Below are 21,130 nucleotides of genomic sequence, written 5' to 3'. Positions count from 1 at the left end.
CTGATCCATGTCCCTACCTTTTTTTAAGGTATCTGTGACCAACAGACCTAATTCATTTATTTAAATTGACTGATTTCCTTATATGAACTATAACTCAGTAAAATCTTTGTTGCATGTTGTGTTTATATTTTTGCTCAGTAAAGTTGGATCGGTACTTGGGGGCTGAGTCCATGATAATTGTGTGGAGCAGACCTAGCTGAATTAATAATACAATTTTTTCCACAGATAGCCAGCCTAGCTGCTTAAAATGTTCAACCACCAGATGAGTGTGAGGGGTAATTTAAGTACAATTCTTACAAGCTTGTTTTGGCTGGTCTGTAGCTTATACTTGAGATGTTTGAGGTTGCTGGTGAACCATGATGTGCATGCCATGATGTCCATGATGTGCATGAAACTGCATGCTTTAACATAATGTTGTGACATTTTTTTATCCAACATGTACAGTTGAAGTCGGAAGTTTACATACACCTTAGCCGAATACATTTAAACTCAGTTTTTCACAATTCCTGACATTTAATCCTAGTAAAAAATCTCTACATTAGGTCAGTTAGGATCACCACTTTAGTTTAAGAATGTGAAATGTCAGAATAATAGTAGAGAGAATGATTTATTTCATCACATTCCCAGTGGGTCAGAAGTTTACATGCACTCAATTAGTACTTGGTAGCATTGCCTTTAAATTGTTTAACTTGGGTCAAACGTTTCGGGTAGCTTTCCATAAGCTTCCCACAATAAGTTGGGTGAATTTTGGCCCATTCCTCTTGACAAAGCTGGTGTCATGACGTTGGCCTGTGGGTAGGTTTATGACAGTCATAAATACCTCTTCCCCCCTTTTTCCTCTCTCTACCCTACTGATGTGAAATTTGAAAACCCCTTGGTTAACATAGGAACATCAGAAGGTGGGGGGAAATGAACTATATTCTGGTAATCTGACCAATTGAACATATGCGGTGGTACTTAATGAATATGATGTCAGTTTGGTTGTCATCTGAGACATTCTCATCAATGATAAGATGACATAAACTCTACAGTGGAAAGTCTGCAAATTGTAGTTATCGGATTCACATGGAATTGTTGTTCAATTTAAATGTTTGTATATAAAATTATTGGTGAAGAGATTAAATGTAATTTTAGCTTCCAAATGAGAGATTTGGGTTTTCATAAGGTTAGGGCTCTGCTCAATCAGTGGCCCGCCCCTGTGAAGGGACATGGGTTATAAAACAGAAGTTTCTAAAGCCATGACATAATTTTCTGGAATTTTCCAAGCTGTTTAAAGGCACAGTCAATTTAGTGTATGTAAACTTCTGACCCACTGGAATTGTGATACAGTGAATTATAAGTGAAATAATCTGTCTGTAAACAATTGTTGGAAAAATGACTTGTGTCATGCACAAAGTAGATGTCCTAACTGACTTGCCAAAACTATAGTTTGCTAACAAGAAATTTGTGGAGTGGATGAAAAATGTGTTTTAATGACTCTAACCTAAGTGTATGTAAACTTCTGACTTCAACTGTACTTTCCTCACATAGAAAGGTTGGATGGAACCCTGGTTAATGCCAAGCCATTTTGAGGATGCTGGAATTATATTTTGGACAAATGTACACATGCCTATAGGAGACTTATGGTACATTTTAAAAGTTAAATGACGCTTGGATTGGAGAGGAAGCAGAGCGCATCTCAGTATCAAAAGTAAAAACACTGCCAGACTGACCTGCTACTGTGCCTTTCTAGACCTTATAAACTGTCGAGAGTAGACCACAACTGATCCAAATGGAATTAAACATTCAAATCACAGGGATTACTCGTTGTTATTCATGACATTTTCACTGCAGCCTAGAGTAGAATGTTGTACTCCCTTCAAAATAATAAGGCAATTGTTCATTGCATTGTGGTGTTGTAGGCTAGTCTAGGTAGGGTTATTGTATTGTCCCTAAACAAGATATTTTAGGGGAGCTTTTTGAGCTGCGTGTCTCATGTCTTCAATGTTCTTTCATGCACAATGTTGCACCTGGGCTTTCCACTGCCTATCAGCTATTCCTATTTGTTCTGGTGGATTCATATTGAAAATGTATGCAGCTATTAATTTATATTTTATTTAACCAGGTAGGTTGACTGAGAACACATTCTCATTTACAGCAATAACCTGGGGAATAGTTACAGGGGAGAGGAAGGGTGATGAATGAACCAATTGTAAACTGGGGATGATTAGGTAACCAGGATGGGAATTTAGCCAGGACACTGGGGTTAACACCCCTACTCTTACGATAAGTGCCATGCGATCTTTAGTGACCACAGAGAATCAGGACACCCGTTTAACATCCCATCCGAAAGACGGCACCCCTACACAGGGAAATGTCCCCAATCACTGTCCTGGGGCATTTTATTTTAGACCAGAGGATGGAGTGCCTCCTACTGGCTCTCCAACACTACTTCCAGCAGCATCTGGTCTCCCATCCAGGGACTGACCAGGACCACCCTGCTGAGCTTCAGAAGCAATCCAGCAGTGGGATGTAGCAACTGCAGATTAGCCAATGTGGTTTGATTTCTAGTTAGCCTATAGCAGATCTGAACAAATGATCCATCTACCACTTCTGTGGATAGAGGGCAGGCTAGACAGAATAGACACTATATTGACCTATGGTATTGTGAAAGTTAGCAGTCGGAAAAGTGTGGGGCATAAGGGAAGTACCAAAACACCTTGATATAGGGGAGGCGCATGCAAGCCGATGAGTAAATTCAGCTAGGATGCAATAAATTATATAGTAAAACCTGCAAGAGTGAATGTAAACCAGGGAAAAAAATGTAATACCCTCCTGTGTACAATTTTTTTTAAAACACACAACCTTGCCGAAAGCAACAATAAAAAGTTTGGATGGCAAACCCCCCCAGTAAATGTCGAACTGTCCCTAATTTGTAAATAAACTTCATATCACCCATCATAACCCAAACACATGAATCCTGTTTTTGTTGTCATAAACAAACAATGCATCTCATGTACAGAAACATGTGTGTTTTTACCTAGCCAACTGTGTTTAGATCAAAGATTACTTCAAGAGAGAGAACTTCGAAGAAGGAAAGGAGTGTCTGGTTTACAAGAATTCTAACACGAACCAAATTTGAGATGTACTAGTCTAAACCATTGTAACCCGGATGTTAATACTGCGTAGTGTACCGGATGTTCTTTCATTTTAGCTGAGATACGAAAATGGGCATGCTAATTGTTAGCCTCGTGAAAGAGTGTGAAATTATACACTTTAATTGTGTTTTCTGATCTTGAAGGAGCTAGTTAAGGGTTCAACCAAAAACGTTGAGTAAGTATCTACGGTATTTCAAGTTAAATTACTTTGAATCAAGGTATTAACTCAAGGAAACGTAGCTACGGTAAGCATCAATAGCCAGGTAACGTTATCTACTTTGCCAAAGTTAGCCAACAAGCATAAGCGACCAAGTCCTTGTTAGCTAACTAGCTTTTTTTGAAAACTAGTTAGTTACTGGTGGTGTCGTTTTAATGATGACTAAACATTTTTGTTGCATTTTGTGTGTAACTGAAATATTTGGCTAACTAGTTCATCTAAATTTAAACTAGTTGCCGTAACTAACGTTAGCTGGCTACGTTTTCACAATAACAAGCTGCTTATTTGTAACACTGTGGCTATCCAGTTAGCTGCATGGTTTAGCCAGCTAGCCATTTAGGGTTAGCGACAGTCAACAATGTCATAATGTAGGTAGCTAGTTAGTACCCTAGCGTTAGCTAGCTGGTCATTACTGTTTACAACAAGCTACGCTAGCTTCCCGACTGTTGTGATTAGTTAGCGGTAGCTTAGTTGAGGAACGCCTCAATGTAGCCAGTTTTCCGAGGCGGAGGTGAGTATTGATAACTGGTAGCGCAATTATCTAACAACATTGGGTCACCATCAGTCGATACTTGTGAACATGTCAATTCTGAAAACGCTTACATATACCTATGTTTGTCCTGTACAACTGCAGTCTATCCGCGGGGTAAGAGTTACTGACATTCATACTTAAGAAAAACTTTGATTCCCAACCTTTTTCGTTTACTGTAACATCAAGTACATTTTGCTCTGCCCAGGGTACCTTTGAAGTACCCCCTCATGTGCACTTTACCAATAAGCCTATGGTCTCATGAGTCTTCTCAAGTACCCCTGGTTGGGAAACACTGGAATACAACAACCGACGTTTTCCTAATTTTGTGTTGCTTAACTGGAGACGTAGCGGTGGTGACTGACGTACTACATACACAGATATTCAATTGGCACAAGCGCATTCGCGCTAAATTGAACTCCCAGGAAAATTCGGTGTTTGCGTTCAATAATTTAAAAAATACAAGTATGAATTTCAACACATAGTTACAGGTAAGCGTTTTTCAGTTAGACATTCCAGCGTGTCTTTTGCAGTCACTTTGCGTTTATGAAAATGTACATTTCATAAGGATGTGGTAGCCTAAACCTACCGGTGACGTTAAAACTCAAATGTATAAGGTAATTTCGTCAATTTTGTGAGGCTCATCAGTTGCTTATTCAATATATTTGCAGCTACTTCACTCAATCCCGTTTTAAGTCTCCCTTCCCAGCTGTTTTACATTCCCTGAGAAGAACCAGAAATATTCCCAGATTTTCATAAAACAGCCACCATCTGCTCTAATGTATTCACGAAACAGCAATTCAAGAACATCTAATCTATATTCCCAATTAAACTGATTGAGATCAAACGATTAGAATGCAGACACATTTTTTACATTTCACTGGTAAAACACGATTGACATTGATCATGCCATGGTCTATTTTGAAATGTATTATGCCTAATTTGGTGTTTGAGGGTAGCCTATTAAAAATAGAAATGTTGGGCATATGCAAACGTTGCAATTGAAGGATGCATTTTTATGCATATTCTATAAATATATTCAATAAGCTACATTTGTAGGTACAACCTTTAAGAAATTATGATGAAACCATTAACATTTGGCGGGGGGTGTGTGTGCTACCAAATGTTTGTATTTATGTAAGCTCACACTGTCCTGCAAAATCATTCTGTTGTCCCGCATTTGTGTATTTTAAATGTGGTCACTTTAGGTGTGAATAGTGTTTTGTCCCTCCTTTTCTTGTAGGAAAGCAGTTGAAGTATTCAGACACAACACAGAAGTTGTTGGGATCGTCCACCCCTAACACAGTGATGACCTCACAGCAGCATTCCCTCCCCAATGCAAATGTCAACCCTCCCCTCCTCATCCCCCAGAACTCAATAGCTCACCCGGGTAGGCCTCACATTCATCCAAACCAGCTGGACTCTACTCAGAGTAGTGCTGCGGGGCACCCTGCCTCCCACACAGGTCTGATGGGCGGTGTGGGGTCCTCGTCGGTGGGGACCTCCAGCGGAGTTGCAGTGAATAGGGGCACGTTGGCCTCCTGCACTAACTCTGCCTCCTCAAGGACGCCCTCGTCAGGACGCTTTGAACCCTGGCCCGAGGAGGCCGTAGACAATACTTACGGCTTGTACTCACTGCACCGCATGTTCGACATAGTGGGAGCCCAGCTCACGCACCGCGATGTGCGAGTGCTCTCGTTCCTGTTCGTGGATGTCATTGACGAGTATGAGCGCGGTGGCATCAGGAGTGGCCGGGACTTCCTGCTGGCTCTGGAGCGCCAGGGGCGATGTGATGAGACCAACTTCAGACACGTCCTGCAGCTGCTTCGCATCATCACACGGCACGACCTGCTGCCCTACGTCACACTCAGGAAGAGACAGACCGGTAAGTGTTGGTTTCCTTCTCAAACTTTGCCTTTTTCAGGCCCACTGTCATTTTATATTAAAAAAAAATATGAAAGACCAAACTACATGTAATGGTGTTGAGACCAAGAAACGTAGATTCCCCATCTGCAAAATGTGATGTTGTCAATCTCCTAAATGTTATTCCGAATATTTCACTCCACTTCTCGCCATCTTGAAAACACACTTTCTAGTCCCTTAATTAACAATTGACAGTTTACGTTAAATTGAAATATTTTAAGTCACTAACCAAAAGCCTTCATGTGCTTTACATTTCAGTGTGCCCAGACCCAGTGGATAAGTACCTGGAAGAGACGTCGGTACGTTATGTGTCCCCCAGAAGAGGAGGAGAGAGCAGGGAGGCTGCACCCCACAGAAGGACAGGTGGGTTTGACTCTGCATGTATACAGCTACATATATACAGTATACTGAAGTATGTGGATACTGCTTCAAATTAGTGGATTTGGCTATTTCAGCTACATCAGTTTCTGACAGGTGTATAAAATTGAGCACACAGCATGCAAACGCCATAGAAAAACATTGGCAGTAGAATGACCTTACTGAAGAGCGTGACTTTCAACGTGGCACCATCATAGGATGTCACTTTTCCAACAAGTGAGTTAGTCAAATTTCTGCCCTGGTAGAGCTACCCTGGTCAACTGTAAGTGCTGTTATTGTGAAGTGGAAACGTCTAGAAGAAACAATGGCTCAGCCGCGAAGTGTTAGACCACAAAAGCTCACCGACTGCGAAGTGCTGAAGCGTGTAAAAATTCTGTCCTCAGTTGCAACACTCCCTACCGAGTTAAAAACTGCCTCTGGAAGCAACGTCAGCACAAGAACTGTCCGTCGGGAGCTTCATGAAATGGGTTTTCATGGCTGAGCAGCCGCACACACGCGTAAGATCACTATGCGCAACGCCAAGCGTTGTCTGGAGTGGTGGCCTGCCACCATTGGACTTTGGAGCAGTAGAAACGCGTTCTCTGAAGTAATTAATCGCTTCACCATCTGGCAGTCTGACGGACTAATCTGGGTTTGGTAGATGCCAGGATAATGCTACCTGCATTACAGTGCCAAATGTACATTTTGGTGGAGGAATGACATGTTTAACGAGCAGGTGTCCAAATACTTTTGGTGATGTAGTCTATGTGTGTTGGGGGAATTAATAGAATTGGTGGAAATAGTGACATAAATACATCTGTAAATGTCTTTGCCCCCCACTCTACTAACAGGTCCCCAGCCAGTGATCTGCTGTTCTCCATCGGGGACCCAGGTGGGCCCTTCCCGCACCAAGCCAGGCCCCCCATTACCCAGCCGCAAAAGAAAGAGGGCCTACGCCACAGGTGACTGCAGGGAAAAGCAAACCTGTGGTAAGGGCATTTTGAGTGTGTATCATGAAAGCACGGAAGAAAAATACTTCTTAAGTAACTTTATGCTTTCAAAGGTTGTATCTACTTTTTGTCAGTTATTTCATGACAATGAATGACAAAGGACTTGGCTAAAGCACATGCATACAGATCTGCGCCAAATTATACAGACGCTGATTAAAAATTAATGATTGCGTCATGATTCATTGACAGTATAATTTCCAATAGACGGCACACCTCTTCCTCTGTGTCACCCCTCCCCTTGTTCTTCCCTATTCACCCCACACCCCTGCAGACATCCGCCTACGAGTGCGTGCTGAGTACTGCCAGCATGAATCAGCGCTTCTGGGAAACGTTTTCTCCAACAAGCAGGAGGCTCTGGAGAGGCAGTTTGAGAGGTTCAACCAGGCAAACACTATCCTCAAGTCCCGGGACCTGGGCTCCATCATCTGCGACATCAAGTTCTCGGAGCTCACCTACCTAGATGCTTTTTGGCGGGACTACATCAACGGCTCCCTGCTGGAGGCCCTGAAGGGTGTCTTCATCACAGACTCACTCAAACAGGCAGTGGGCCATGAGGCCATCAAACTCCTAGTCAATGTGGATGAGGAGGACTATCAAGCTGGCCGCCGCAAGCTGCTCCGGAATCTGGTCACAGGAGTGGGGGCAGGGTCTGCAGCTGAAACCGCAGCCGCACTTGGAGGGAGCAGAGGGACTCCATCCTAGAAACGCATGCGTCTGCTGCTTTTAGCAGAGGGGGAACCCGTGTCCCAAATAAGAGAACTTGACTTCATGGTGAGGACAGGAGCAAGAAAAGTGAAAAGGCTGTTCTGTTTCAGGAAGACGTGTGAGGGAGAATGCTGGGTGCCCTGCCCTTTCATCTATGAAGGGAATGTGAAATAAAAGTGATCCAAAGCAAGTGAGTCAGGAGATGTGGAACACAGACCGAAGAGAAGTGCTTTGAAAGTTGAAGGGCTTTGTTCTTTCTGCTGGAGGGACAATGCTAATATTTTCTATTGTAACTTGTGAGTTGACTATAAAATCAGATTTTACATTTTCTTTTGTTTTCACACATCTATTTCCCAAAAAGTGTTTATGAAATGTCCCCTTGTAGACTTTCTTCACATGGCTATAAGCAGGCAAGTCACTGTTGGGACATTTTGCATTTTGTTTATTGCCAGGCTAGGACAGAATCCTTGTAAGCCAGAGACATTACCATCATACAATTATTTGGTAGTAAATAAGTCTGATATTTTCTCACTGCTGGTACCTTGCTGTCAAATGAACAAATATTGTGAACCAAATCAACAAGAATGATTCACAATATTTGCTCATTTGACAACAAGGTACCAGCATTTTGAGAAGGGAAAAAAATATTAACCTTACCGAGAAGTGCTTGAAAATTGTTGCATCACAAACATACATTCAACAAAATATAGAATGCAATTTTTTTTAAGCGGTAAGTCATGTTGAAGTCATTTTGCTCCCTAAATACTGTATCTGGGCAATTCCACGGTAGCAGTAACACTGAGATGCCGATGTTTCACTTTAAAATGTATGCCAAACAAAAACCTATGATTACAAAGTTAAACAAAGCATACAACTCTATGCACAAGAACTTGTTTTAAAAATTTCCACAGAACATTGCATATGCAACGTTTGGTAACTGAATTACAGCACAAATTGTTATTCTGTTACCAAACTTTGCATCGGTACTGTTCTGTGTTTTTGTAACATTTTCAGTTGGAATTGTAAAAATAGGCATAGAGTTGTAAGGTTTGATTAATTTTGCAATCATTGGTTTTTGTTTAACGTACATTTTAAAAAGTCTCAATAGCTATGTTTCCAACTTGTCAAGTGAATTATATATATTTTTTGCTGTCGACATTTACAAAGTTTGCATAGAAAATGGTTGCGACAATTGCCTGCTATGGTGCGTTTCCATTTAACTGTTGTGTGTATTAAAAAAAACAGCTGGGCGTAATGACGGCACTTTAAAAAAAACTGAAAGTGTTGAATAAAAATGAAATGGTTGAAGTGTTTCCATTATCCATTTAGGCAAATTGCGCGTGACTAAATTGGCGACAGCCTGTATGCCCTCCCACCTATCTGTTTCATGTCTCAGGTAGACCAAGTTATCTGGATAGAATGCAATAGTTGACCAATATTTGCCGTAGTCTTTTTTAAATATTTATATATTTTGGGGGGGGGGGGGTACATTTTACCCCTTTTTCATAATATCCAATTGGTAGTTAGTCTTGTACCATCGTTGCAACTCCCGTACGGACTTGGGAGAGGCGACGGTCCAGAGCCCTGCGTCCCCTGAAACAAAACCCTGCCAAGCCACACTGCTCGCTTAACCAGCCGCACGAGTGTGTTGGCGGAAACACAGTCCAGCTGGCGACCGCAGTCACCGTGCAAGCACCCGGCCCGGCACAAGGAGTCGCTAGAGCGCGATGGGACAAGGATATCCCGCCGGCCTAACCTGGACGACGCTGGACCAATTGTGTGCCGCCTCGTGGGTCTCCCGGTCGCCTGCGACACAGCCTGGGATCGAACCCAGGTCTGTAGTAATGCCTTTAGCGCTGCGATGCAGTGCTTTAGACCGCTGTGCCAATCGGGATGTCTTACTTGCCATATTCTAATCATAATCGTGCCAATGTAGCGCCACGGACCGTGCCATGGTGACTCCTGTAGATTTGTAATAATTGGATGGTGAAACTTCCAACCAGAAAAGCAGGGCGAAGCAATTCAGGGAATTTTGAAAGTCAAAACAATCCTTGTTCTGCAAAGAAACATTTTTTAAGTTGAAAAATAGATTTAGCAAGCAGTAGGCATTTACAATGAAATGTGGAGTGGAGCTTTTGTAGTTACGTGTATCACATGCCCGCATACATAAAAAATTGCCAATCATAATTCATTTGAAAAAGTTTCCATAATTTGTTGCAATAAATAGAGTTAGACGACAGAAAAATCCACCTATGTCGAACGGATAATAATTCTCATATCTGCCGTTTCCATTACACGTGGCACATTCTTTTGACGTGACATTGCTTGGTCAATGGAAACCTGCCTCATGTCACTTACCGTACTGTGGAATTGCCCATCTACTCTCCCGTATGAAAAAATGTTAAATTGTATTCACCCATGGCTCAGATTTCTTACTGATTTTGTATGTCAAAATTTGCATTTAATTTGAAAAAATGCTACATTTATTCTTTAAGCAATTGTTTTGTTATCGTTATATTTGTAAGAGGTACAACCTCTCTGTCTCTTCTAAATCCACATGAAATCAATCATCCGTTTACTATACCTTTTTGATGTCAATGTAAATTATCATGAATATTCGCCTCTAATAGAGAAGCAGGTTGGCATTTATTGTCATGAGTCCTTAACCAGGAGACAGCGATTCTGCAGAGGTCACTATAGCTGGCACAGCCACAAAGTCATAAGATCTGATTTTAAACCTAACCTTAACCACACTGGTAACCCTAATGCCTAACCTTAAATTAAGCCCAAAAAGCAAATATTTGTTTTCATGAATTTTTCAATATAGCTAATTTTGACTTTGCAGTTGGCCCATCTAGTGGAATTTACTCTGACATTACTTACATTAACCAATCAGGATTAGACATGATGTTATTTTGGAATTTGAAATGGAAAAAATACTTCATTTTGATAATGAAATGCATAAATCAAACTTTCAGGGAAAAAAAGAAAATTGATTCAGTCTTGATCTGCTTTCCAAGTCATCTCAAATTTGACAATTGCTCATTTTGTTTCGTGCAAATGTTCAAGACCAAAATAATTGGTGATTTATTTTGGACCAAATTTTCAGGGCATGTCTGCGTTAAGGATTCTATTATGTTTGGCTGGCATAGATTAATCTTTGTCCACAGTTCAATAGCCTACAATCAGACACAATTTAGCATGTGCTACCCCAGTTAAGAGCCTCCAATACTTACTTTAGGAAGTTAACATTTTTTTTTTACATTTGACCTTTATTTAACCAGGCAAGTCAGTTAAGAACACATTCTTATTTTCAATGACAGCCTGGGAACAGTGGGTTAACTGCCTGTTCAGGGGCAGAACGACAGATTTGTACCTTGTCAGCAATGACCCTAAGCACACAGCCAAGACAACACAGGAGTGGCTTCAGGACAAATTTGTACCTTGTCAGCTCAGGGGTTTGAACTCACAACCTTCCGGTTACTAGTCCAACGCTCTAACCACTAGGCTACCCTGCCGCCCCATTGAGCAAAGACTGCCATTTGAATATTTAATACAGTTCCCCTCATTTTGTAATTTGTTGGTAAATTAATGTTATAGATGAGCATTTTTCGCACTTTTGCAGAGCAGCCATTAAATGTTTTATGGAAGATGAAACCGCTTTCAAAAATCACTCTTGATTTTAACTCTAGTTAATAAAATGATCAGGGACATTCCCCTTTACATGGTCATTTAATAAAATAGCTAGTCCTAATTGGTGCTAAAATCTTATCTTGGTACATAAAAGGTTATGTCTGGTAGTTTGAAGTAAGAATGCCAGAAATTAGGGTTGTTTAGCAATTTGACACATGCCATCTTTTATTTTAGGATCAGTTTTACTGCTACCTTTTCTTGCTAACCCAATTATCTTTAGATAGATAGTTGTATAAATAAGTCCCCTCGGCCAACTGAAGTTATTGAGGAGTTTCCCATACCAACCCTTGGGCACATGTCAGAAAAGGACACACCACACTTTAAAGCCACTGTTACGATGGGATATGTTTTTCTAATGGAATATAGCAAAGTTGCAAACTGGTATCTATTGTACACAGTGTACAAAAAAATTAGGAACACCTTTCTTTTTGAGTTGCACCCCCTTTTGCCCTCAGAAGAGTCACAATTCGTCTGGCATGGACTCTACAAGGTGTCGAAAGTATTCCACAGGAATACTGGCCCATGTTGACCCCAATGCTTCCCACAGTTGTGTCAAATTGGCTGGATGTCCTTTAGGTGGTGGACCATTGTTGATACACACGGAAAACTGTTGTGTGAAAAACCAGCAGCATTGCAGTTCTTGGCACCTACTGCCATACCTCATTCAAAGGCACTTAAATATTTTGTCTTGCCCATTCACACTCTGAATGACACATACACAATCTATGTCTCAATTATTTCAAGGCTTAAAAATCCTTCTTTACTCTGTCTCCTCCCCTTCATCTGCACTGATTGAAGTGGATTTAACAGGTGGGATCATAGTTTTCACTGGTATTCACCTGGTCAGTATGTCATGGATGGAGCAGATGTTCCTAATTTTTTGTGCACTCAGTATATAGGTTCTATATTAGTTTTTAAATATCTGACTTAAGATAGATTGCATGTCTGATCATGATCCCTAGAAACTTGAGACAACTTTTGTAACCTGTAGATAATTCATTAGGTTATATTTAATTTGCTTTGCAAATTTTTTACTGCATTTTTCGTGCGTAGTGCAAGCAAATGGGACTGTTCATAAATTGGAGAGATGTGTATTGTCAATACCATACAGCTGATGGGCACTTTATTTTTTTAACTGTTTAAAATATTTAGCTGTACCACACAAACATTAGTCAAATCCACCACTCAGAAATCTAGGACATAAAAGCAAAAAATGCATCACATTGTTGTCGACCATTTTATTTTGTAATTATTTTGTGTTGACCAAGAAAGAGATTGTGGTATTATCTGAATATGAACATGGTTATAGGTGATGGGTACATTTTAATGTCTGGAGAAAAAAAATAAAGTTCTTTAAAAATCTATAAAAATGTTGTATTAGCAATATTGTGACATTGACAAGATTGCATTGATTTAACATTTGCTAAATTGCTCTTTTTATTTTATTACAAGAAAGAGTGATTGATTAATCATCTATAGTCTGATTTTGACAAAGTTTCATGCCCATTTGTCTTGTAGTGGATTTCAATTGCACCAGATAATTTTAATGTACTGTAGAATGTAAAACAAATTCTTCAGAAATTACTGCACTTTTTCCTTTTTCTTTCGGCAAAGAGCCCTGCGTAAAACCTTGCAAGTCATTAGCGTTAGTAACAGGACAGAGACTACAACAGTCAGGAGAAGTACCAGCACATCCACATTGTGGTAAGCATACCAGGGCATCTTGTAGGACTCAGTGCGCAAGTGTGCTGCACCCTTGTGTCTCACAGCAAATTCTAGCCAGAAAATGGCGTTGTCCATTGGTTTGAGAGGTGTATCATGGTGGAGCTTTGACATCCTGCGCATATTGTTTCTATAGTGCTTCCTGTTGTCCAGGATGTCTGTCAGTGCCTGTGTCATAGGTTCCACCTTTAGGGTTGTCACCTCGAGAACCTTAGCCACACCCCTGGCCTGTAGACGCAGCATGTTGTCAAACTGGTCAAAAATTAGAGGAAGGCCTAACATGGGAACCCCATGGTAGATGGCCTCATAGATCCCATTGGTGCCCCCATGTGTCACAAAGGCTCTAGTTTTGGGATGGCCCAGTAGGTCATTCTGAGGCAGCCAGTTCACCAACAGTGTGTTGTTGCCTAGAGTAGAGGGCTTCTCTCCCGTGTGTCTCCACACCACCTTCTGAGGCAGGAGGGCAAAGGCAGTGGCAATGACCTCTGAGATCTCCGGTAGGAGGCTACCCAGCAGACTCCCCAAAGACATGACCACAACCCCATGTTCCCCCGAGCTTTGCATAAATGCCTCTAACTCTGCTGGCAAAGGCTTAGAAGGCTTACACTGGAAGCCCCCCATGTAGACCACGTTGGGCATGGTGGGGCGTGGGAACTCGAACACAAAGTCCACTCTCATCAGCCATAGGTCAGCCCCTTGAATGAGAGAATAGATGTTGGTGTTTGGATCAATGAATTTGTTGATCACACCCTGGTATAAGGGTCTTGTTATGCCATAATCAATATAAAGAGCGATTCCATAATGCAAGAAGTTTTTCAGTTTGTTGGCAAAACTCATTTTATCTGTGACCAGTGACCCGATAGTTGGTATGTAAGAAAGGGGCGAAGGTGCAATTGCAAAGTGTCCCTCTGCATTAGTGATCCAACGAACGTTAAGCACAATAGGAAGACCCAAGTAAGTCCCTAATACAACTCCTCCTGCAAATCCAGGATCAGTCAACATTAAATCAAAGTTGGCTGCCTTCAGCTTCTCCATTAATTGTTTGTCCTCCATGGCTAAGAGGGCCATTTCAGCACTGCTGCGATGGGCCTCCTCCAGCAAATTAATAGTCTCCTTCTGTAGCTCAATGAAGGACAAAACGGAGCGCTCTCGTGTCCATATCTCCAGGCTCCTCTTCAGGAAGTATGCCATGTACTGTGGGTCCTCCAGTCTGCTGGCCCTGGGCACCCGCACTGTGACGGAGGAGTAGTGGGGAGCGTGTTCAGGGACGTACCAGCTGGTGGACGAGCGGACCACCATTAAAGAGTGCCCCCGCTGGTGCAGCTCTCGCAGGAGGATGTCCATGTTGAGCCAATGGCTGCCGTCCACAGGGTACACCAGGATGTTGCCAGCATGGCTCTGAGCTGGGAACACCCACAGGAGACAGGTCAGGAGGAAGAGAGCAGGATGTGGAGGGAAGCAAAGTGGGGCTGCCACGGTGACTAGCATGGTTTGTCTGGAGAGGACAAAGAATGTAACAAATATTGTTGCTTTCTGTGTTTGAACAGTCTAAAAGTGTTTTCATCCACCACACACAAACACACACACACACACACACACACATTAAGTAATGTGACTAGTTGTTTATTATCTCAAACATGAATTCAATGCATTGGTTGCATATGTTCTTTTATATTTTAGCTACATTGGCGGTAACAGACTGATAAAAAGATAAATCAGTGAGATGCTGCAACTTTAAGATTGCCCGGCAGAAGAGGATATGAAGCAAGCTAGGCAGATATGTTGGTGAGGCCATTATTGAGAATAAATAGTGGTTAGGCCAAACACAATTGATTCACTGTTTAATGGATTTAACCCCCCAGAAAAGTGAGGCAAGTGAGAAAAAAACCATTAAGTGGATAAGGAATAACTTTACCACATTGTCCTAGGCACTTGTGCAGGCTCTAGGCCTAATGTGAGCTTCAAAAGTTATATTATTCCATGGGAAAACCTACAACCTATTTTTCTTAAAAAGAGTGCAGATGTTACAATGTTGTTATAACCATGAGAAATGAAACACAATGGGAAGTATAACAGTTTCTTTATTCCTATTTATTTATTTTATTCCTATTTATTCCTATTAAAAAAGTGCAATCCAATCTCCTAATTGAATGTGATGCATAGGGCAATAGAGTAAACTACTTTAAAAAATCTAATTACAGAATGATTGACAATACATGTGTAATAAATAAATGTTAATGTATAATAATAAGTTAATTACTTGAATGCATCTCTATAGCCTATAGGCGAAATAAACAAAATATCCATACAAATATGATTAGGCCTGTCATAGACTAGGTCTTGAAGAAAGAGGGTCAATCAAGTTAGGTCTGCCAAATTAATGTTAAAAAAAATACACATATCCAGCCGTAGAGTATAGCCTATCATCATCAAAATGGGGCGGCAGGGGTAGCCTAGTGGTTAGAGCGTTGGACTAGTGACCGGAAGTTCAAATCCCCGAGCTGTTGTTCTGCCCCTGAACAGGCAGCTAACCCACTGTTCCTAGGCCGTCATTGAAAATAAGAATTTGTTCTTAACTGACTTGCCTAGTTAAATAAAGGTTAAAAATAAAATAAATGTTGTTTATAACATGCACAATTAGAGGCATCAATCTATAGAGCTAAAGACTAAATTCGAGCCCAGTAACTTTGCTCAACGCATCCTCCTTCGATTGTCTCGTCTGGCTGCCCCACCTTGGAGACCTCATATCATATCATGGATCTGCGCGAAGCGTGTGCGCACTTCAAACGCATTCTGTCTTGGTGTTATCAGTTGACCTAGTAACGGTAAAATGTAAATTATGAATCGCAAAACACCATACAGCTAACACACTTCGATTTCATCAATCATTTTGACTTCAATTTGGTTGTCCAAAATACTATCAGCTTGCACTGCGTCTTTGCTGATGAATATATCTGAATATATCTGAAATTGATGCATTTAACTGACTGTTTGTTTATAATGAGGGACGTCCCACGTTTAACCTGGACACATAAATAGTTCAATGACGTTGTTGTTTCGTCTATTAATCACTTCTAATATATCTGAAATTGATGCATTAACCATGCATTTAACTGACTGTTTGTTTATAATGAGGGACGTCCCATTATAGTAGGCATTTGGCGCTGGCTTCAGCCATGACAGTATGAGATAAAAATTAAACATCGGCAAGTGATCTGCAGATGCAAGCCTGTGTGTTTCACTGTCTCGAAGCTCGAACATGATCTGAGCACGTGATCTGAGGCTGTTTGGTCTCTTGAGCTTCAATTTGGGAAAGCCTCAAAGGAGAGCGGACAGTGCATTACAAGCAAATCATACATTGCCCATATATTTGTGGGGTGTGGAGAAAAGTAAGGCGGGGCATCCGTTAAACAGTAATTCAACTTTGGCCGGCCTTAGATTATAAAAAGCGAGACTAGCATTCAAATAGCAGTAGTTGTTGTCCCATGGAGGCTCTTCAGAGGAGGAAGGGGAGTACCATCCTCCAGTGAATTTCATTTAAAAAATGGTTAAACATTTAAAAGGTTATCCTTTTTAGATAAAACTATACTAAATGTATTTACGTCACCAAATAATTTATTAAACACAGTTTTTTTGCATTGAAGGTCTACAATAGCCTCAACGGCACTCTTTAGGGTGGCACCATGGTGTAGCCGGAGGACATCTAGCTTCAGTCCTCCGCTGGGTGCATTTACTTCATTACAAAACCTAGGAAGCTAATGGTTCTCCCCCTTCCATAGACTTACACAGTAATTATAACATCTTACGGAGGACTTCCTCCAACCTATCAGAGCTCTTGCAGCATGAACTGACATGTTGTCCACCCAGTCAAAGGACCAGAGAACAAATCAAGTACTGAAAGCATAAGCTACAGTAGTTGACTCAAAGAGAGAAAGACAATAGTTGAACAGTTTTTAACAAATGAATTTCTTCCAAAATGAAAGACAAGAAGGAGAGAGAGATTATTATTTTATTTTTTTACTTTAAGTTTCACTTACTTAGCTAGCAAATGCAGCTAGTGAGTTTAGCCTACTCAAGCACCCTGCTCAAACAGAGGGATGCTATGTTAGCTAGCTGGCAATGACTATCCAACACAACACTGGAACTCCTCCAAGTCAAGGTAAGCTTTTGGTTTGACTAATTTATTGCCACCGGGCCCTCCGGTTTAAGTGCTAAACTACTTACTGACTACACTAACGTTACTGCATGATCGTAGCGGGTTTACTAACGCATTAGTTGTATTAGCTATGTTGACTATGACGTTACTTTAGCTAATATGGTGACAACGATGTAGGATGTGTGTAGAGGTTAAGATATGGTTTGGCTTGGAAAGGTTTTTTGTCTGGTCACGCACAACTGATGTGTTGTGGATTGAAATCCACAAGCAAAGGGAAAAGGTGAGAGGAGGAGAGCGCATAGATGCGAGAAGGAATACAACATGGCTGCTATGAAAGTGAACTGTCTTTACACGTGATCAGGGGTGTATTCATTCCGTCGATTCTGTTGAAAAACTTTTCTTAAACAGAAGCAAACGGAACAAAACGGGAATATACATACCTACATTTGTCCTATACAAACTCTGGTTTGCAACTGTTTGACTAATGATTACACCCTACATCAGCTAGATGCAGGCAAGAGTGTGCAAGGCAGTATTGAACGTGTCACTGTTTGTCCATGTGTCACTGTCTGTTGCCCCAACATTTTTCTCTCAACCTTCTGTCGCCTCAACATTTTCTCTCAACCTTCTGTCGCCTCAACATTTTCTCTCAACCTGTTTGCACCTACGTTGTAAACTTTCATTCATAGGCTAGGTTGTAGCAACTTCATGATAGGCATAGAGAAAATTTGAGTATCATGTAGTAGCCTTAATCTATTGTAGTTAAATTGAACTGGGTGAATGGAATATGAATGACAGTCATCCAATACGCTGTAATAGAAATAAGGCCATGCTCATGAAAAATATATATTGTCCTCCCTCATCTTAAACTGCACGGACTGCCACTGTTGTAGTCACGGTGTACACTTGAACTGAAGTTGGATCCCTTCCTTCACCTGACACCAACCTTTGTGTGAGCCACAATGGACATGGCCAAACAAGTTTTTACAAGATAATGGACTTTTATGTGATGATATACACTGCACATAGATATCTCATTCAGTGTAATCAGAATTTAGTTGTTTGAAGGAGGGGAGAACAATGTGCTCATAAATGTGAAGCTCTTTAGGCTTGAGGATGTTATGTATAGGTAGCAGTATACCTTTGTTACTCATTTGCAGAAAGTCATAACATTTTGCATCCACTTGTGTAACGTAACTTTCCCTGAACCCAAAGTAGGGGCGGCTCTGCAAAAAGCAGGGGTTGGACCACATTTATTTGAAGTTATTTGGTACAGTATTATGGATATTTTTTTTCAAAGAACAGAATGTAACACACACACATACTATACCAAAATAAAAGGCCACATCTTACCTTGGGTAGGAAGATATGAGCACCTTGTTGAAAGTGGCCCCAAAAAGTCCCTTTAAGTATGAGAAATAGGGATGAATATCTCCAAGGCAAAGAAAAATGCAATCCTGTCAGTGGCTGTTTCTTCACTACTGCTCAACACAGTTTTTCGGAGACTACTAAAACAAACACATATGTTGCACTTTGACACACCACAGGAAAAGTACAAATTAACTTTGACCCAGATATGTGACATTGTCTGGGCCATAGCCAAAGGAGAGAAGGTGTGCCTGATCTGAAGCATGTGTTCTGGAATATAATGCCTGCCCCAAAAACAGATTATGCATAGGGGATTATGTACAATTCATTCACAATGACTCAGCCTCTCATAATCCATAATCCAAAAACAATGTGATCATGAAAAGTGCAAGATACGAGATTTATTCCCATGCAAGTATATTCATTCATAATTAAATATTGTTTCAAAACCAATAGTAAAAGCATTAGCAGTTATATGATCTCTAAAGGGGAATTATATATCTAACATTGTCACGATCGTTTGAAGCATACTCGGAGCAACGTGCAGCGTGATCTGGGTTCCACATCTTAATTTAGTGAAATGCACAAAACAATAAAGCAAGAATGAAACGTGATGACAATAGAGTGCTGACATATAACTACCCATAAACAATATCCCACAAAACACAGATGGAAAAAAATGCTACTTAAATATGATCCCCAATTAGAGACAACGATTACCAGCTGCCTCTAATTGGGAATCATACAAAATCACAACATAATCAAAACATAGACAAACAAAACTAGAACCCCACATAGAAATAATAAACTAGACTAAACCCAGAGTCATGCCCTGACCTACTCCACCATAGAAAATAAGGGCTCTCTATGGTCAGGACGTGACAGTACCCCCAAAGGTGCGGACTCCGGCCGCAAAACCTGAAACCAGCCTCGGGGGAGGCTTTGGTGCGGGACGAAGAACCTGCTCATCCCGCGGATCCAGCTATGGACCCAGGCTGAACACTGTGCCTGGACTGGACCTAGATACCGAGGAAGGCTCCTGTCATGGAGCGGGACTGGACGCCGTGTCTGGACTGGACATCGGCGCAGAGGAGGGCTCCTGCCATGGAGCTGGACTGGATGCCGTGTTTGGACTAGACATCGGCGCAGAGGAAGACTCCTGTCTTGGAGCTGGACTGGACACCGTGTTTGGACTAGACTTCGGCGCAGAGGAAGACTCCTGCCTTGGAGCTGGACTGGACACCGTGCTCGGACTGGGCATCGGCACAGAGGAAAGCTCCTGCCCTGGAGCTGGAGGTTCCGGACCGTGGACCATCGCAGGAGGTTCCGGACTGTGGACCGTGGCAGGAGGTTCCGGGCCGGGGACCATCGCCGGAAGTTCTGGACTGGGGACCATTGCCGGAAGCTCTGGACTGGGAATCGTTGCCTGAAGCTCTGGACTGGGGAGGCGCACTGGAGGCCTGACGTGTGGGGCCGGCACAGGTGGCACCGGACTGGTGACACGCACCTCAGGGCGAGTCCGAGGAGCAGGCACAGGACACATCGGACTGGGAAGGCGCACTGGAGACCTAGTTCGTGGAGCCGGCACAGGTGGTGCCAGACTGGTGACACGCACTTCAGGGCAAGTGCGGGGAGCAGGCACAGGACGTACCTGACTGGGAAGGCGCATTGGAGGCCTAGTGCGTGGAGCCGGCACAGGTGGTGCCAGACTGGTGACACACTTCAAGGCGAGTGTGGAGAGCTGGCACAGGACTTATTGGGCTGTGAATGCATACTGGAGACCTGGTGCGTGGATCCGGCACAGATTTCACCAGACTAATAGCACGCTCCTCAGGACGAGTATGGGAGCCACTCAGGTGGCATTAAACTGATGACACGCTCCTTAGGGCAACTGTCGTGCATCTCCCACCAACTCAACAACTCTCTCTGCTCTTTCTCCTCCAATACCTCCATCCACTCCTCTCTGACGTTCTCTGACTCTCTCCTTTCACTCACCTCCAGTTTCTCCCTCTTTTCCCAGACTGGCTCTGGTTCACTCCTCAGCTCTGCCAATCACCCCATGTGCCCCCCCCAAAAAAATTTGGGCTGTCTTTTGGGCTTTCTCTGTGGATGCAAACCCCGGCGTCGTCGCTGTCCTCCCTTCTCTCCTTGCGTCCCCCGCCAAGGAAGGCGATCCTGTCCTGCCAGGTTTTCCTCCCAAGTCCAGGATCCCTTCCTGTCCAGAATCTCCTCCCAAGTCCATGTTACCCTCTCCTCCTGGGCACGCTGCTTGGTCCTGTTGTGGTTGGATATTCTGTCACGTTCGCTGGAATA

At 42.2% G+C, this 21,130-nt stretch overlaps 2 protein-coding genes across 3 annotated transcripts; one reads left to right on the top strand and one right to left on the bottom strand.

Annotated features, from left to right (window-relative positions):
• Positions 1 to 3,154: 3,154 nt before the first annotated feature.
• Positions 3,155 to 9,183, top strand: LOC112222044 (death effector domain-containing protein). 2 transcript variants are annotated; one of them, XM_024384603.2, is made up of 5 exons: positions 3,155 to 3,312; positions 5,127 to 5,768; positions 6,065 to 6,169; positions 7,015 to 7,152; positions 7,445 to 9,183. In XM_024384603.2, the coding sequence occupies exons 2-5, from the start codon at positions 5,192 to 5,194 to the stop codon at positions 7,873 to 7,875; spliced, it is 1,251 nt and encodes a 416-aa protein (XP_024240371.1). In that variant the 5' UTR covers positions 3,155 to 3,312; positions 5,127 to 5,191; the 3' UTR covers positions 7,876 to 9,183. The 2 variants fall into 2 exon arrangements, with proteins under 2 accessions (XP_024240371.1, XP_024240372.1); XM_024384604.2 differs by having other exon boundaries at positions 3,155 to 3,382.
• Positions 9,184 to 12,329: 3,146 nt separating this feature from the next.
• LOC112222043 (UDP-glucuronosyltransferase 2C1-like) lies at positions 12,330 to 19,002 on the bottom strand. Its single transcript, XM_042303918.1, has 2 exons — positions 18,803 to 19,002; positions 12,330 to 14,788 (listed from the first exon to the last, which is right to left on the bottom strand). The coding sequence occupies exon 2, from the start codon at positions 14,779 to 14,781 to the stop codon at positions 13,153 to 13,155; it is 1,629 nt and encodes a 542-aa protein (XP_042159852.1). The 5' UTR covers positions 14,782 to 14,788; positions 18,803 to 19,002; the 3' UTR covers positions 12,330 to 13,152.
• Between the last annotated feature and the right edge of the window lie 2,128 nt (positions 19,003 to 21,130).

This window comes from Oncorhynchus tshawytscha, linkage group LG22 (assembly GCF_018296145.1).
Source record: "Oncorhynchus tshawytscha isolate Ot180627B linkage group LG22, Otsh_v2.0, whole genome shotgun sequence".
In the NCBI taxonomy this organism is placed as follows: Eukaryota; Metazoa; Chordata; class Actinopteri; order Salmoniformes; family Salmonidae; genus Oncorhynchus; species Oncorhynchus tshawytscha.
Note: the sequence above shows the minus strand (reverse complement) of the source record. Positions and strands in the feature narration are given on the sequence as shown.